Source organism: Malania oleifera, chromosome 7 (assembly GCF_029873635.1).
Source record: "Malania oleifera isolate guangnan ecotype guangnan chromosome 7, ASM2987363v1, whole genome shotgun sequence".
In the NCBI taxonomy this organism is placed as follows: domain Eukaryota; kingdom Viridiplantae; phylum Streptophyta; class Magnoliopsida; order Santalales; family Ximeniaceae; genus Malania; species Malania oleifera.
The window spans coordinates 59,998,727-60,017,741 of NC_080423.1; the positions used below are offsets into that span (position 1 = coordinate 59,998,727).

The 19,015-nt window shown below is 38.8% G+C and overlaps 1 protein-coding gene across 1 annotated transcript in view; it reads left to right on the top strand.

The window, feature by feature from the left end:
• Window positions 1-1,430: 1,430 nt before the first annotated feature.
• The window catches only part of LOC131160531 (2-succinylbenzoate--CoA ligase, chloroplastic/peroxisomal), a 38,337-nt gene continuing 20,752 nt past the window's right edge, over window positions 1,431-19,015 (top strand). Inside the window, exon 1 of the mRNA XM_058116316.1 lies at window positions 1,431-8,793. Coding sequence (XP_057972299.1) covers window positions 8,145-8,793 — 649 coding nt within the window. The 5' untranslated portion in view covers window positions 1,431-8,144. The remainder of the gene's footprint in view (window positions 8,794-19,015) is intronic.

A 19,015-nucleotide genomic window follows, 5' to 3' on the forward strand; every position in this document is an offset into this window, starting at 1 on the left:
CCAGACTCAACCCCCAGAACAGGAAGGTCCAAAACTACGTCGTACCTGCTAACTTATCCGACCCGTATCTCCATGAATGGATTGAACCCGACGACAACCCCCTTGTGGTTCTCACCTCGAACATGAACACGAGTGCGTTCCGTGACCCGACCATGAGCTGGATTGGGCGAGATGAGCACTAGAGAATGGTCATCGGCAGCCCCAGGGAATTACCTACTTGTACCAAAGCAGAGATTTCGTAAATTGGGTCAAGGCGAAGCACCCACTCCACTCTACTCCGAAAATCGGAATGCGGGAATGCCTGGATTTTTATCCAATTGCAGTGCGTGGGCAGCACGGGTTGGACACATCGGTGACGGGAGAACACATGAAGCACGTGTTATAATTATTTTTATTTCATTACATTTTTCTTCCATTCTATTATTTCATTCTAATTGTTTTTTGTGCCTAAATTTTTGTGCAAGTTTTTTGTTTTGTTTTGTTTTTTTTTTAATCCAAACCGACTTATGAAAAGTCGATTAGGTAAGAAATATTAAATTTTAAAATTTTCCTATATAAAATATACATAAAATAATATGTTAAATAATTTTTCCATTCTTAATTATATATTAAATAATTTTTTTTATGTAATTAGGAAGTAAAATGTCATTTTTTGTCTTAATATTCCCAAAAGTAAATTAGTTCAAAATTTTTTATTATTGTATTCATTTTTATATAATTTTTTGAAATTAAAAAATTAAATTACTTTTTTAAATTCATTTGAAAAATAAATAAAATGTAAAAAATATTTTTGTATTAAATGACACTTAAAAATATATTATTTATTTATAACTTTTTATTTAAATATTAAAATGAAAAATTATATATATTTGAAAAGTCGGTTCTCAATTTTTTTTTTAAAATTTTGGCAATCAAGAATTGCGGCCGACTTTTTTTAAAAAAAAAAAAAATTTAAAACCTAAACTAACTTTTGGAAATTCGGTTCTCAATTTTTATTTTTATTTTATTTTGACAGTCAAGAATTGCGGCTAACTTTTTTTTTTTTAAGTGCAAACCGACTTTTCGAAAGTCGGTTTGGTACATTTGTGTAAATTTTCCCAATTTCTTTCATATTTTTGTTTTTTGATTTTTTTTTTAATATTTTGGTAAAAAACTCTTTATTGCTATATATTTTTTAAAATTATAAAATTACCACTAAAATTTACTATATTTACAAAAATGGACTTGCCTAAGGATTTCTGAAAAAATACTTTTTCTAGTAACTATTTGGTAGATACAAATTAAAATCACCTTTTTTTTTTTTGTAAAAAATAGCTCAAAAATGTTACGAGGACTTTTTTTTAAGTGCTGTTTGGAGGCTGATTGGGCCTGTAAAGTACTTAAAAATAAGTAAACAATAAGTAGTTTAGATAGAAGTTGCAAATGAAGATGGATTTCTCGTTTCTGTTTCCGCGCCTCTGATTGGGTCTCTTCATAGTCGTTATCTGTTTTATCCTCCTCCCCTTCTGCCTCTCTGCTTTCCCTCCTTCTGTGCTGCCTCTACGCGCTTCTCTCTCTCTCTCTCTCTCTCTCTCTCTCGCTGTAAACCTGAAATCTATGAAATATTAGGTTATATTTGCTTGCCTGTCACCTACGATTCCGCCTAATTTGTCCTAGCTGATTTGTCGCAGCCCGTGTTGCCCACTTCAGGTATACTAAAGGTTTCCCTAATTTATCCCGCATAATTTCTGGTAATCTACTCTCTCTCTCTCTCATCTGGTTGTTGCTTGTGCTTGACATTGAGTTTGTATTCAATCAGTCGGATCATTCTTTCTTCATCATTTCTCTTTTTAGGTTGGGAGCAACAAACTTGTTTCAATTGAAGAATCCAAATCCATATTTTAGACTAAGTGCGCATTATAGGAACTTCGATAAGTTGTGGGGGCAGGTTGAGGGGTGCTCATTGCCCTTGTTGTTGGATTTTTAGAACTTAGGAAGTGTAAGAACTAAAAAGTATTGACAGATAAATTTTTCTTCAAGTGATTTGGTGCTGGTTGAGAAATTGAAGCATCTGACCCATTGAGATAGGGGGCATCAGGCATCATTGAGGTGTTTTGGTAAAACATATGAAACTATTGATGCTAATAGTAATACTAGGCATAGAAAGATTGAAGAAGATGTAATGCATAGAGTTAAAGCAAGTTGGGTAAAATGGAAAAGTGTTTTGAGCGTCTTGTGTGATGGTAGAATGCCCTTAAAATTAGAAGGAAAGTTCTATAGAATAGTTGTAAGACTAGTTATGTTATATGGATTTGAATATTGAGCAACTAAGAAACAATACATCCAATAAGTAAAAGTTGTTGAGATGAGAACACTAAGATGGATGAGTGTTATAATGTTAAAATGTAAATTGAGGAATGAACATATTCATAGTAAGTTAGGCGTAGTTCTTGTAGAAGATGAGGGAGGGACGACTCAAATAGTTTGGGCATCTGTAGGTCAAATAGTGTGCTAGTGAGAAAAAGTGAGTTAGTTACTACGAGAGGCAGTAGGAGGGGTAGAGGTAGACTTAAAATAACTTGTAATGAAATAGTACGAGAGGCAGTAGGAGGGGTAGAGGTAGACTTAAAATAACTTGTAATGAAATAGTGGGTAAGGATTTAATAGCCTTGAATTTGTCGGAAGAAATTGCCATGATTGTATAAATTGGTGGAAAAATGATTCATATAGCCGATCCCACCTTGTGGGACTTAAAGTTTGGTTTGTTGTTGTTGTGTTGTAGAAATAACAGATATGATTTTTAAAGGTGAGAATATTCGATGAAACCAACACACATTTAGAGTGGTGAGTATTTTCTATTTATAATGATTTATAGTTTGTATACATTAATTGTGATTACAATAGAAAAGGAAAGAATATACAAAATTCAATGAGGTCAATCTCCTAGAATTAAGGCCTAGATTTAAGGGTTAATTATATCACATATAGGAGGCCTTTGATTAAGGCGAAGTATCCTTAACACCCCCCTGGCAAGCTGAGCGTCGGATTGGATTGGACGTGGAGCTTGGATCAAAAGAAGTCAAATAGAGGTCTAGGGACACTCTTTGTGAAGATGTTAGCAATCTGTAAGTGAGAAGGCACACACTGTGTGTGAAGTTTGCCAACGACAACGAGTTCGCGAAGGAAATGGTAATCTAATTCAACATGCTTGGCCTACTTGTGAGAAATTGGGTTGGAGCTCAAAAAAATCGTGCTTTTGTTGTTGTAAAAGAGAAGAGGCCGCTGTGGAAGGGGAACCTTGAGGTCATGAAGGAGATGTGTAAGCCAAAGAATTTCGGCAGCAGTGAGGGCAAGAGCGCGATACTCGAATTCACAGCTAGAACGGGAGACAGATGGTTGCTTCTTGGTGCTCTTGGAAACCAAATTGCCAAGATAAATATAATTACCAGAAGTGGAACGATGAGTATCCGGACAACCAACTCAATCAGCATCAGAATAAGCAATGATGGCATGGGGAGAAGTGGATGGGCTAAATGTTAAGTCAAAGTGGAGTGTGCCGTTAACATAGCGAAGGATATGCTTAACAAGAAAGTGATCTTTAGTTCTAGTGTGCAGAAATTGATTGATGGAGTTGACAACATGAGCAATATTTGGACACGTGATGGTCAAGTACTGAAGTGCACCAACAAGAGATCTGTAGAGAGTGGGATCAGAAAACGGAGAGCCATTGGCAAACAGATGCTAGGAAACAACCATGGGAGTGTGAACAGGCTTGATGTCAAGTAACTGAGCCCAAGTAAGAATATCCTGTGCATATTTTTGTTGAATGATGAAGAGACCATCAGTAGTGGGTGAAGCTTCAAGACCAAGGAAGTAATTGAGGTGACCCAAGTCCTTAGTGGCAAACTCATAATTGAGTTTACAAGTGAAGCTTTCAAGGAGATATGAATTGTTGCCTGTAATAATAATGTCGTCAACATAAAGAAGCAAATAAATGATATCAGACTTCTTATGAAAGACAGAGAGATGGGTCAGCACGACTGCAATAAAAACGAAGATGGATTAGGGAAGAACTAAATCAATGAAACCAGGCACAAGGTGCTTGCTTCAAACCATAGAGAGCTTTCTTCAATTGACATACATGATTGGGGAAGCGAGGGTCAATGTACCTAGGAGGTTGTTCTATATAAGCATGTTCAGTGAGATAACCATTGAGAAATGCATTTTTGACATCAAGTTGGCGAAGGGGCCATTTGTTGGTCACAGCAAGAGAAAGCACAACATGGACAGTAGTAGCCTTGATAATAGGACTGAAAGTGTCAGTGTAGTCAAGACCAGGTATCTGTGTATAACCCTGGGCAACAAGTTAGGCTTTGAGATGCTCAATGGATCCATTGGGAAAATATTTGGTCTGGAAAGCCCATTTGGAGCCCACAATGTTGGTGTTGGCGGGTCGAGGGACCAAAATCCAGTTACGATTATTTTGCAGTGCTTGAACTTCTTCATTCATGGCTGCAAGCCAAGCAAGATTCTTAGTAGCATATTTGTATCCTTTAGGCTCAGTAACTGCTAGAAGAGCAAGAAGCAGACCAAAGGATCCCAAGAAACTAAGGTTTGTCGGATGACGAGTCTTGAAAATACCAGCTTTAGCTCTTGTGAGCATAGGATGAGAACCCAATGGAAATACTGCAGCAGGAGTGGAATTAGCAGCATGAGAATTGACACTAGACTCAGAAGGAGGCGGGCTGGGCTCCTTGTGCTTCAAAGAGGAGCCTATAAGAGAATCAGGGGTCTGCAAGGACTCATTCATTGGGTCAGTACAATAACATAGGGGCTAGATCTGGATTGAGCAATGTGTGGGGAGTGTGGTTTAGAGGAATGGGGTGGATTTGTACGGAGAAGACTGGGTTCCAAGAAATTGGAAATTGGAAAGGAAAATGATTTTCATCAAATTGAGTCGGGGAGTTACCATACAAAACCTCAAAAGGTGATTTACCTCCAAGAAGTGGTGTGGGCAAGTGGTTGATGATGTAAGCTGCAGTGCTAAAGGCGTCAACCCCAAAAACGAGGAGAAATGTGAGAATGGAAAAGAAGGGCCACTCTCGTGTCAATCACATGACGGTGTTTTCTTTCTGCGCGACCATTTTGGGCAGGTGTATAAGGACAAGAGAATTGATGGTGAATGCCAGAATTACAAAGATGAGTTTTAAAACAAGTGCTAGTAAATTCAACATCTCCGTCACTTTGGAAAATTTTGATGAGCAGAATATTGATTTTCCACAAACTTTTTAAATTGAATAAAAATATCATAAAAATCATATTTTAATTTCAAAGGGTAAAGCCAAGTGAAGCGCGTGAATAATCATCAATGAATAGAATATAGTAGGCGAAACCCAAATTTGATTTGACAGGGGAAGGGCCCCATATATCGCAATGAACAAGATCTAGCACATTAGACGACCTATGTTCATTACGAGAATGAGGCAAACGATGATTTTTCGCAAGTTGACATGTACTACACAATACAGGAGAGGCTAATCAAGATGTAAGATAAAGATGTCCTTTTTTAGTAAAGAAGGAAATAACGGAATGATTCACATGTCCAACTCCTGCATGCTATAAATCATATGAAGCATGAAGAGATTTATTTTTAAGGACAGAAATAAAAGCGTAATTTCCACGCTCTAGCACATATAAGCCTCCATATCGTTTACCAATTGCTACCACCCTTCCTGTATTGCGATTTTGAATAGTAAAAAGATTATTAGTAAATGTAACAGATGAAGGAAAATCAGACGTTAATTTACTAATTGACAATAGATTTTTGGTGAGATGAGGAACAACTAAGACATCTAATAAGTGGATATTCGGGGTAGGAGAAATTGTACCGATATTGTAATGGGTAGAGACGCACTATTCTGACAATTACACAATCCTTACCCATGTAGTTATTTGAGTGATCTAGTTGAGATGGGTTTGTTGTCCTATGGGCCGAAGCTCTAGTGTCCAAGAACTAGTCAGATTCCGAAACTTCAGAGAGTGAGCACGAACTGTTAAAGGCCTTGGCAAGTTGAGCAGAAGGCTCACTGCGATCTTCGCAATGGCGGCACCGGTCAGCATAGTGACCTTTCATTCGGCAGATCTAGCATCGTGGAGGACGACACCCTTGGCTAGTGTAAGGACATCCTTGTCCTTGTCCTTGAATGGAAATGTTGCTGTTGGGGCCATTGTTATGGCCACATTGGTTGCGAGAAGAGCCACCACCACGGTTAAAGAAATTCTTGGTGGCGATAAACGCTGCAGTAGAGGAGGCAGAGGGGTCAAGAGATTTCTGAAAAATCTCAAATCTCTCTGCTTTTGAGACCTAAAATCCGTGAATGATGGGAGAGGAGTAAGTGCCATTTGAGTGATGGAGAAGCTTGAGAAATCAGGCCCTAAGCCGCAAAGGAACCAATGCACCTTATTGGTGCCGTCAATGGGCCGACCAATCGCATGGATTTGGTCACAGAGTGCCTTGAAGGCTTTGGCATATGCAGCAACAGGGCGGGAGCTGTGCTTCATCCGCTGGAGGTCATCCTTAAGACAGAGTTCACGGGATTTGGAGCGGTGGTTGAAGGTGTTCTCCAAGGCGAGCCAGACCTCACAGAGGTGGAGAGGCCAATGACTTTAGCCCTAGTTTTCTCGGTGAGGGAGGAGTGAAGCATACTAAGGAGACGCTGATCTGTAGCTTTCCATGCCAAGTGTTTGTCGTTTGGCATCTGAGAGTTGGCAGGTTCAAATCGGGGTGGCGGCAAAAGGGTGCCATCAACATGACCCAGCAGTTCTTGACTCTCAAGAAAGGGAAGAAGTTGAGTCTTCCATAGCAGATAGTTGGAAGAAGAAAGCTTGATAGTGACCATGTGAATCATGGTGTTGAAGGGAGGAATGGTGGAGGGGGAATTAGAGGCCATCGGGATCGAGGGATGTTAATCCAGCAATGACTCTGATACCATGAGAATATTTGATGAAACCATCACACATTTAGAGTGGTGAGTATTTTTCTATTTGTAATGATTTACAATTTGTATACATTAATTGTGATTACAATAGAAAAGGAAAGAATATACAAAAATCAATGAGGTCAATCTCCTAGAATTAAGGGAGGACAATCTTCTAGAATTAAGGCCTAGAATTCAGGGTCAATTATATCACATATGGGAGGCCTTTGATTGAGGCGAAGTGTCCTCAACAGAAGGAACATTTAACATAATGTCAGTTGACTCTACCATTTATAACTTGACACTTATTGATATGGTCCACCCACAGGGCAACGTTTTTGTTTTTGGCTAGCAATAATCACCAAAACTGGTGCTTTTTGTCCCCAATTTCTTACCAATAATAAAAGTGTGGACTTGGCATATAATTAATTTTAATCAATTAATTTTTTTAGAGAGAGTCTTGTGGGAAAACATGTTAATAATTTGTATTATATGATGCTTATTTTATATTTATAGTGTAGCTGTAAATAATGCTGCAATTAGGCAGCATGCTGGCACAGCATGTTCCAGAATTTCTGGCAGCATTTAGGTGCTGAAAATATGCCTGAAAATATGGCACCAACTATGTAAACTTCTTCTATATAATGATAGCAAATCCTATGGAAGGGTAAGACATTAAGACAAAAAATGTAGACCCTAAAATTCCAACATGGTATTAGAGCCTGCTGCTGCTTCTTTGCTGTTTCACTCTGGTTTTTAGTTCAAAAACAGAGTATGGTTTGCATCTTTTTGTTCAGCCTTCATTGCTGAAAATTCTTAGAACCAGTTTCAGTTCTTTTCTTTCGGCAGTCATAGCCCCTAAAACCTTGGCCTCACTGCCTTAACTCTGTTCAGCCTCCAGTATGTCTGAAACTTCCGAAACTTCCACCATGGCCAAACCTGAACCTTTGATCAACACCAAAACTGAAACCAAGGTAGCCCATACCAAATCCCATTCAGTCCAAATCACAAATATCCGTCTCAATGAAGCCAACTTCTTGAGATGGTCTCAGTCAGTTCGAATGTATATCCGTGGGAGAGGTAAGATTGGCTACCTTACTGGTGAAACCAAGGCCCTTGACAGAGCAGACCCATCATATGCTATATGGGATGCTGAAAATTCCATGATTATGGCTGCTTGTGAATGCAATGGATGAAGATATTAGTGCTAATTACATGTGCTATCCGATTGCAAAAGAACTCTGGGATAATGTTAGTCAGATGCATTCTGACCTTGGAAATTATTCCAAGATTTATGAATTGCAGCAAAAAATTGGCAAGCCCCAACAAGGGGAAGATAATGTGACTAAGTATTTCAATGTCCTTAAGGGACTGTGGCAGGACTTGGATCTATTCAATGATTATGAATGGAAAAGCCCTGATGATTGCAACTACAACAAGAAGATGGTGGAGAATGCAAGAATTTTTAAATTCTTGGAAGGACTTAATGATGAGATTGATGAGGTCAGGGGGAGGATTCTTGGTAGACAGTCTCTGCCTCCAATCGGAGATTCTGAAGTGAGACGTGAAGATTGTTGCCGGGATGTTATGGTAAAGAAAAAAGGGGCTGCTGGAACAGTTGAGAACTCGGCTTTGGTTGCTGCTAATCCTATTGTTTTGGCTGTTGCGAATTCCTCTGCACAGCGGTCATATTCCAATCAAAAATCTCAAGTATGGTGTGACTATTGTAATAAGCCATGCCATACCCAAGAAACCTGCTGGAAACTACATGGCAAACCAGCAAATTGGAATGGAAAATACCCATTCTCCAGCTTGAGGGGGAGTGTGGGAAAACATGGTTAGTAATTTGTATTATATGATGTTTATTTTATATTTATAGTGTAGCTGTAATTAATGCTGCAATTAGGCAGCCTGAAATTCTGGCAGCATGTTCCAGAATTTCTGGCAGCATTTAAGTGCTGAAAATATGCCTGAAAATATGGCACCAACTATGTAAACTTTTTCTATATAATGATAGCAAACCCTATGGAAGGTTAAGACATTAAGACAAAAAATGTAGACCCTAAAATTCCAACAGGTCGAAACCATTTTTATTTTCATTTAAATATTGGATCGAATTTCAAATTTGGGTCATAATTGTTTATCTTGTAATCCATGTATCAAGTGTGTACTTATCCATGAGTGTTTATATCCCTTTGATTATTTCCCCTGGGGATTGATAGAGTAAAACCTAAGAAAGAGGTATGTGGCTGGCTTCCTATACCAAAATATATTGCAGTTGTAGCTACCTTATCTTTTAGTGATTGATTGTGTTTCTTAAATGGCAAGGAGTAATCTTCATTACTCCTAATGACTATAAGGATATTATGATAGGTGCTTTTAAAAGTTCTATTGGTAGGTATGTTTAAAAGGGGATTCAGTTTGGACCAAAAGAAAATGTTGGTTCGTACCAAAAGAAAAGAAAAAAGATCTTGGTGTTGCTTCTTGACATCATCAAAGATATGTTAGTGGGGTAGAAACTAGAAACAATGAATATTTTCAGGAGGAAGTTTCCATTTATAGTTAATATGGAGAAGGGTTCAACTTTGATGTTCTTTCTTGGCTATTCTTATTGATGAATTAAATGCATGTTCAAGAAGTTTCTCGTGGGTTGTTATTTGCAAATCACTTTATTTTTAAGAATGAAGAGAATGGAAGACTATAACTGTGATCGATGGCCTTTGACTTTGGCTTTGAGGTTTGTAATAAGTTGAACTTGGCCTAAGTACATGAAATGAAACTAGGATTCTTGTTGTATCCTTGTGTATTGCTAAGGCTATTGAGGCGTTGGCCTTGCTCAGCATGGCATCGGCAGTCCCTGTTGAAGCTAAAATGGAAACAGAGACTTATTGTGTCTTGATGAGCTGTAGAGATAGACAATCATGATGAGCTGTGGAGCGCCAGCCTTGATGTGCTGGAGTGTCGGTGCTAATCCCAGCTTATCCCATTGAATCACCCCATTAAACCCTCATTACCATGTTCCATCTATGTCCATTCCCATTCATATATATAAATGTGTGTGCGTGAAATAAATTTGTGAATGTAAGTGAGTGGAATTGAGTTGAAGGTGAGATAGACCGAGAGAGGTGTGAGAAAAGTGAGTTGAGTTGAGTGAAGTGCAAGAGCCTCCTCCTCCTCTTGTATTTTCTCCCAGTTATAGTGAAATTTGGTGTGCTCCATGGACGTAGGTCAGTTTAGACTAAACCACGTTAAATCTTGGTGTTTATTTTTCTTGTGGTGTTATTGTTGCTCCTAGATCCCCTACAATTGGTATCAAAGCCAGATCAGAGCAAAATCGCCAGATTGGAGCGAGCCGCCAGTTCGGAGCCTCTGCCTAGTATCTCAAAATCAAGTTTTGAGCACACCACCTTGTTCCTCTCGATGAGACGAAGCCAACGGTACAAACCGAAGCTCGAACAGAGGTCCCACGAGTCCACACGCACCCCTAGGAGTCCACAGCGCCTTCACGTGCCGCCAGACGTGCCCTCACTCGCCGATCAACTGACGGCGTGTGTTGAAGCTTGAAGAATAGCTGATGTCAACGTCCCGTCAGCAGTCAGTGCCTCGTTAGCGTTTGTGTTAGCATTCTGCAGCAGTTACATCATGCCACATGTCATCCAGACAGCTGCCATGTCAGCAGCTACGACCAACTGCCACGTTAGCTGTCACATCTGAACTGGGACCCACAATGCCTTGTCAGCTGCCACATCTGAACTGGGACCCACATTGCCTTGTCAGCTGCCACATCATCAACTGGGCCCACATTGCCACGCCAGCAAATAGCGTTAGTTAACGGCGTCAGTAATAGCAGCAGTATATTACGTTAAGAGGGAGAATATTCTGTTAAGTTTAATAGAGTTTGACCAGAAAGTTTGACTAGGCTTTTGGAGCCATTTCAGGTCTGTTTTTCAAACAAGTTGAACTATTTATAGGGTTTTTGGCCATTTTGGATCCAAACGTGCTGTCCGTTTGAGCCAATTCCATCTCTAGATAGGCGAATTGAGATGTCGAATGAAAAGAGCTCAAAGATTGAGATGTTTGGCGACACCAATTTTGGTTTCTGAAAGATGCAGATCGAAGACTACTTGTTTCGTAAGGAGTTGCACATACCATTGAAGTGAAAGCCAGAATGCATAACGGAGGACAAGTGGGAGTTGCTTGACCGAAAAGCTCTTGGAGCTATTGGGATGATGTTGGCAAAGTTTGTTTCCGTCAACATCAAGCACATGACAACCACGAAATCACTTATGGATTCGCTTTTCAACATGTACGAGCAGCCATTAGCCGCCAATAAGGTACACTTAATGAAAAAGTTATTTACCATGCACATGCCCGTAGGTGAAAGTTTTAACAAACATCCGAACAATTTCAACGAGATGTCAGATCAACTCGCCTCAGTTGAAATTACATTTGACTGTGAGATCTGAGCCTTACTGATTCTTAGTCAGTTGCTTGAGAGTTGGAAAGATATTGTTACTGCAATCAGTAGCTCCGCAGGAAAATCAAAGCTAAATTATGATGAGATCATTAGCATGATATTGACGGAAGAGATCAGGATGCAGCCAAACAATGCTTCCACTTCAAGTTCAGCCTTGAACGTGGAAAGCCGAGGGAGAGATTCATGGAAAGGAAGCGAACATGGATGATCAAACAATCGCGGCAAATCTAGGACCAGGCGGTCCAGATACAGAAATCCCAGAGGTTCCCAGGGTACAAAGAAAATTGAATGTTGGAACTGTGGAAAGATTGGGCATTACAGAAATCAGTGCAAAGGTCCAAGGAAATAATATGAGGCGAAGACAAAAGCAAATGTCGCTTCTGAAAGCGGTGATATGTTGATATGCTCTTTGAAGAGCAAGAAGGAGTCTTGAGTCTTAGACTCTGAAGCTTCATTTCATGCCATTTGCGGTAGAGATTGCCTAGAGTAGTATACACCGAGAGATTTCGGTAAGGTATACCTTGGCAATGATCGACCTTGCGACATAGTCGGAAAAAGAATTGTGAAGAACAAGATGAACGGGTTAATATGGAAGCTGAAGGATGTCAGATATATTCCAGACCTAAAAAAGAACTTGATCTTAGTAGGACAACTGGAAGATGAGGGATACACCACAACATTCATTGGTGATGAATGGAAGATATCAAAGGGTGTACTGACGATTACACGAGGTAAGAAAAGTGGAACACTTTATGTGACCTCTAATACCTGCATGTCTATTTCAGTTGCTATAGGAAATGACAATAGCAACATTTGGCACCAACGACTCGGTCACATGAATGAGAAGGGACTCAGGGTGATGCACTCAAAAGGAAAATTGAGTGATCTACGGTCAATAGAGATTGACATGTGCGAGGATTGCATACTTGGGAAACAGAAGAGGGTCAGTTTCCAAACATACACCCGTACCCCAAAGGAGGAGAAACTTGAACTAGTCCATTCAGACATATGGGGACCGATGACCTTCTCATTCACAGATGGAAGGAATTACTTCGTGACATTTATTGACGATCATTCTCTGAAGGTATGTGTTTACTTTCTGAAATATAAATCAGATGTCTTTGATGCTTTCAAGATTTGGAAAGTAATGGTTGAAAATGAAATTGGTTTAAAAATCAAGAAGCTAAGAACTTACAACGGTGGTGAGTATGAAGACACCAGGTTCAAGAAATTCTATTATGAGTATAGTATCACGATGGAAAGAACTGTGCCAAGTACGCCCCAGCACAATGGCATAGCCAAGCAGATGAACCGATCGTTGACTGAAAGAGCCAGAAGCATGCATATGCTGTCAGACTTACCGAAGCAGTTCGGGGCAGAAGTAGTCAACACAGTAGCACACTTGATTAGCAGGAGTCTATCAGTACCATTGGACCACAAACTGCTAGAAGAAGTATGGAGCAGAAAAGAGGTGAGACTTTCACATTTGAAAGTTTGTGGTTGTGTTGCATATGTGCTGTGAGAAAGCCATGAACCTACTGAAGTTAGTTAATTCAGTTATTTAGTTGAAAAGTTAGCAGACAACTCAGCTTATAGTCAGCAGAACATTCAGTAATAAAATTATTCAGTCAGCAAGTTGTAGCCAATGTGATTCTTATTCAAAGTTTTGTTTAGTTTTTCAAAGTGGAATACAGTTGTCATCCATTAATAGCACATGAGTGAGTTATTTAGTCTAGGAACTTGTCATATTCTTTGCCTTGTTTCTAGGTTTATTTAATGAGTTGTTAAGTCCCTAGAATATTAAAATTTCCCATCTATTCCCCATGTACTCTGCCCTATAAATAGTTGCCTTAGCCTAGTCATTTTAAGTAGTGAAAAAATAGAAAAGAATCTCAAAAATCCAGCAAAAAGTGCTGCAGCACTGTAGCTTTTTATATATGTAATTTCTTCATCAAGTCAATAAATTAAAGAGGCATTTTTCAGTATTTTTCTTCTCAATTTTTTCTGTTTTTCTATTCTTCTGTTCCAACAAAATTTGGTATCAGAGCCATGTCATCCAGCACCTCTTCCTCTACTGGAACTATGTTCAATTATTCTCAAAACCAAGTACCCATCTTCGAAGGAGAAAATTATGGGTACTAGGCTGATCAAATGAAAATTTTTTTCATTGCACGAGACTTATGGGAGATTATTGAAGAAGGGTATAATGATTCAACTTCAACAAATGATAATTCATCCTCGACAAACACAAGCACAGCAACCTCATCTTAGAGATCTACCCAGAACAAAGAAAAAATAAAAAATAATGCTCTTGCTTTGATTCATCTTCATCAAGGGATCATGGTCTCCCTGCATCTTTGGCATTCAAAAGGCTAAAGATGCATGGGAAACACTGCGGAAGGAATTTCAAGGAAACAAAAAAGTAGTCTTGATCCGACTACAATCTCTTTGGAAGAACTTTGATTGCTTGGCAATGAAAGATTCTGAAAGCATCAAAGATTTTTTCTCCAAGGTTGCTAAAATAGTCAACCAAATCAGAGCTTATGGTGATCGGATAGAAGAAAAAAAGATCGCTGAAAAAATTCTTAGAAGTTTACCACCAAAATTTGATCATGCAGCTGCAACAATTAAAGAATCAAAAGACCTCTCAATTATGACCATGTTTGACCTCTGTGGTTCTTTAGAATCACATGAGGAAAGAATTAAAAGATCTTCAGGTCAGTCCTAGGAGCAGGCTTTTCAATCAAAGCTCAATTTGAACTAGATTTATCAAGAGTGCAAGGAAAATTTTCGGCAACAAGACTAGTCTTAAAGAGGCCAAAATAATCAGTCCTGTGGTTGTGGAAGAGGCCATGGCAGAGGCAGGAATTTTCAGCCTCAAAGGTCTAGCAATCAAGGACAAAATTGCATCATATGCAAGAAGTCAAATCACTTCTCAGATGAATGATATTTAAGGTGTAAAAGGTGCCGCATTCCAAATATTCAGACCGGGATTGTTGGCACAAGAAGAATGAAAGTTCAGAAGCAAATTTCAGCAAGGAAAATGATGAATAGCAAGTGTTTCTCACTTGTCTCAATGCTGAAAGCAACAACGACAAGGTTTGGTACCTTGACAGTGGTTGCAGCAGTCATATGACAGGTAACCGTGAGCTATTTGTTAAAATTGATGAAAATGCTTCAAATTCTGTTATTCTTGGTGATGGGAAATTTGTAAAAGTTGAAGGAAAAGGTGTAATAGTAGACTAGCAGTGCAGTCCATATCAGGTGGGCAAAACTTCATCCATGATGTTCTTTATGTCCCAAGTCTTGCTCACAATCTCTTAAGTGTGGTGCAGTTAATTCAAAAAGGATATCAAGTCCATTTCGAAGGAAATGAATGTAGAATCATAGACAAGAAGAAGAACTCACTGATGGCTAAAGTTGAGATGACTCGAAACATGGTTTTTCCACTCTCCATCAACTACACAAGTCTAGTGGCTTTGAAGAGTAAAAGTTCAAACGAATCTCAACTATGGCATCTCAGATATGGGCATGTAAATCATAAGGGACCATAGCTTCTCAAGCAAAAGGATATGGTTCGTGGTCTTCCCCAAATAAATCAAATTGAAGGAGTTTGTGAAGGTTGTACTTACGGGAAGATGCACCACCTTCCTTTCCCCAAAACTTCTTGTAGGGCCAAAGCTCCTTTGGAGCTTGTTCATGCGGATATGTTTGGTCTCATAAGAACACCATCTCTTGGAAACAAAAGGTATTTCATTCTTTTTGTTGATAATTTTACTAGAATAATATGGTTGTATTTTATTCAGCAAAAATCAAATGCCTTCTCAATATTTCTGGAGTTCAAAGCCCTCGTTGAAAGGCAAAGTGGGCTGAAAATGAAGACCTTAAGAACTGATCGTGGAGGTGAACTCATGTATCACCCGTTCATGAATTATTGCAAGAAGGAAGGCATTCAAAGGCAACTAATAGTGAGTAGAAGCCCTCAGCAGAACGGAGTTGTTGAAAGAAAGAACTGGACCATTGTTGAAATGGCTCGGAGTATGTTAAAAGGTAAAGATCTTCCAAATTCTCTTTGGGCTGAAGCTGTATATACCAATGTTTATATCTTAAATAGGTCACCAACAAAATCAGGGAAGAATAGAACTCCCTATGAGGCTTGGAGTGGGAGAAAACCATATGTTAGCCATCTGAAAGTGTTTGGTTGTTTAGCCTACTCACTCAACAAAGCTCCTAATAAGGACAAGTTTGATCATAAGGGAGAAAAGCTTCTGTTTATTGGGTGCAGTGATGAATCAAAGGGCTACCGGCTGCTGAATCCTGTTAATCACAAGCTGACAGTGGCAAGAGATGTCATCTTTGATGAAAGGGGAGTATGGCAGTGGACTTCCTATAGCCAGAACTCAACAAATATTCTAGATTTTGTACTAGCTGAAGCAACAAGACCTAAATCAGCTACTGAATCTCATAATCCAGTAATTTTAGAAGCTGAAATTGCACCTAGGAACCTTAGTTCAAAATATGAAAATTCAAAAACTGAAGGAACTTCATCTTCTTCACCCGTCCTAAGAAGATCTAAACGAGTTAGAAGACCTTCGGAGAGGTGTGGTGATTTTAGAAGCTATTTTTATAATGAAAATTCAGAATTTGCTCTTTTCTCTTGTGAGCCACAAAATTTTGAAGATGCAGTGAAGGATAAAAAATGGAAAAAGGCCATGGAAGAAGAGCTAAACGTGATTGAAAATAACAACACATGGAAGCTTGTGGATCCTCCTGAAGGCAAAGACATTATTGGTCTCAAGTGGGTCTACAAAACGAAGTACAACGAGGATGGTTCCATTCAAAAGTACAAGGCCAGATTGGTTGCCAAAGGTTATTCTCAACAACTTGGAGTTGATTTCAACAAGACCTTTGCACCGGTTGCAAGAATTGAGACAATTCGGCTTCTACTTGCAATAGCTGCCAAAATGGAGTTAAATGTGTATCAAATGGATGTTAAATCTGCGTTTCTCAACGGAGAACTGAATGAAGAAGTTTATGTTGAGCAACCATGTGGATATGAAGTGAAAGGCAAAGAAGGAAAGGTATAGAAACTGAACAAGGCTTTGTATGGCCTCAAACAAGCTCCACAAGCTTGGAACAGTAAACTTGATTCTTATTTTCAGAATTTAGGATTTCAGAAAAGCTCTCATGAATTAGCTCTTTATTTTTTTTTTTAAAAAAAGCAACTAATTTCATCATTGTTTGCTTGTACGTTGATGATCTGATTTACTTTGGAAGCAATCTTCATTTCTTGCTAATTTCAAGCACTCAATGATGAAAAATTTTGAGATGACAGACTTGGGGATCATGAAGTACTTTCTTGGGATGCAAATTAAGCAAGGAAGAAGGAAAATTTTCATTTCCCAAGAAAAGTATGCAGCTGATATCTTGAAGAAATTTCATATGAAGGACTGTAAGGCTGTAAGTACTCCTATGGCTCTAAATGAAAAATTAAATTCTGATGATGGAGCTAAGAAATTCGACGAAAATCAGTATAGGAGTTTAGTTGGATCCCTTATTTACTTGACTCATAATAGGCCTGATATTACACAAGCTGTTACTATGTTGTCTAGGTTCATGCACAAACCATGTGTACTTCATTATGCAGTAGCTAAAAGGGTATTAAGATACCTTAAAGGCACACTAAAACTTGGATTGAAGTACAACAAAGATTCTGAGTTTGTTTTGATCGGTTTCACTGACAGTGATTGGGACGAATTAGTTGATGATCGAAAAAGTACATCGGCATATGTTTTCTGCCTTGGAAATGGCACCATTTCATGGTGTTCAAGAAAGCAAAACACTGCTGCCTTGTCATCTACAAAAGCAGAATATATTTCAGCAACAGAGGCTGCTTGTGAAGGAGTTTGGCTGAGGAAATTACTTAGTGATTTAGGGCTGAAGCAGGTCCTACAACCATTTATTGTGATAATATGTCAGCAATAGCTCTAACTAAGAACCCAGATTTTCATGCTAGGACAAAGCATATTGAGGTCAAACATCACTTTATTCGTGACCTTGTGCAGTAGGAAGAAATTCAGCGAGAATTCATCAGCACTAATGAACAACCAGCAGACATGCTCACAAAACCTATTACTACTGAAAAGTTTTTGAAGTTCAAAGACATGTTAGGACTCATGGCTTTAGAGGGGAATTTGTGAGAAAGCCGCGAACCTACTAAAGTTAGTTAATTCAGTTATTTAGTTGAAAAGTCAGCAAACAACTCAGCTTATAGTCAGCAGAACATTTACCAATAAAATTATTCAATCAGCAAGTTGCAGCCAGTGTGATTCTTATTCAAAGTTTTGTTTTGTTTTTCAAAGTGGAATACAACTATCATCCATTAATAGCACAAGAGTGAGTTATTTAGTCTAGGAACTTGTCATATTCTTTGCCTTGTTTCTAGGGTTTATTTAATGAGTTGTTAAGTCCCTAGAATATTAAAATTTCCCATTTATTCCCCATGTACTTTGCCCTATAAATAGTGGCCTTATCCCAGTCATTGTAAGTAGTGAAAAAATAGAAAAGAATCTCAAAAATCCAGCAAAAAGTGTTGCAGCACTGTAGCTTTTTATATATGTAATTTCTTTATCAAGTCAGTAAATTAAAGAGGCATTTTTCAGTATTTTTCTTCTCAGTTTTTTCTATTTTTCCATTATTCTATTCCAACATGTGCATGTTAGTGATCGTGTGAGAAACAAACTTGATTCAAAGTCTCAGAAATGCACCTTCGTTGGCTACGGTGAAGATGAGTATGGGTATCGCATTTGGGACGATGAAAACAAGAAGGTAATTAGAAGCAGAGACATGATCTTTAATGAAAATGTGGTGTACAAAGACAGACACATAATAGAACCCATAGAACTAGTTCAGAATGAAGCAACCTATGTAGACTTGGATGATGTCCTAGAAGGTTTCGAGACATAGCAGAAAAACACCGAGAATCCTCAGACGAAGGAGACACAACAGAAAAACACCTGTAATCCTCAGGCAGAGGAACCTGTGGAGCAGATCGTCGTACCACTGCTTCCTACTCCAGCTCTGAAGCTTAAGAAATTTTATCGGCACCATGTACCAAATAAGAGGTATATGAATTATTTACTTCTTACAGATGGAGGAGAACCCAAATGCTATGATGAAGCATGTTAGGCGGGAGATTCGAGTAAGTGGCAGCTTGCGATTAAGGACAAGATGAAGTCCCTTACCTACAACAAAATGTGGGAACTAACTAAGTTGCCCAAAGGTAAGAAGACTCTTCACAACAAGTGGATGTACAAGATCAAAGAGGAGCATAATGGCTCCAAGAGGTACAAAGTCTGGTTGGTAGTCAAAGGCTTCAAGCAGAAGGAAGGAATCGACTACACTAACATTTTTGCACCAGTTGTGAAGCTAGCAACCATCAAATTTGTCTTGAGCATTGTTGCCTCTGAGGGCCTACAACTTGAAAAAATCCAAGGTAACAGGAATCCAGTAGATATGTTGACAAAGGTGGTGACTACAGAGAAGCTGAAGTTGTGCTCAACTTCAGTTGGTCTTCATGCTT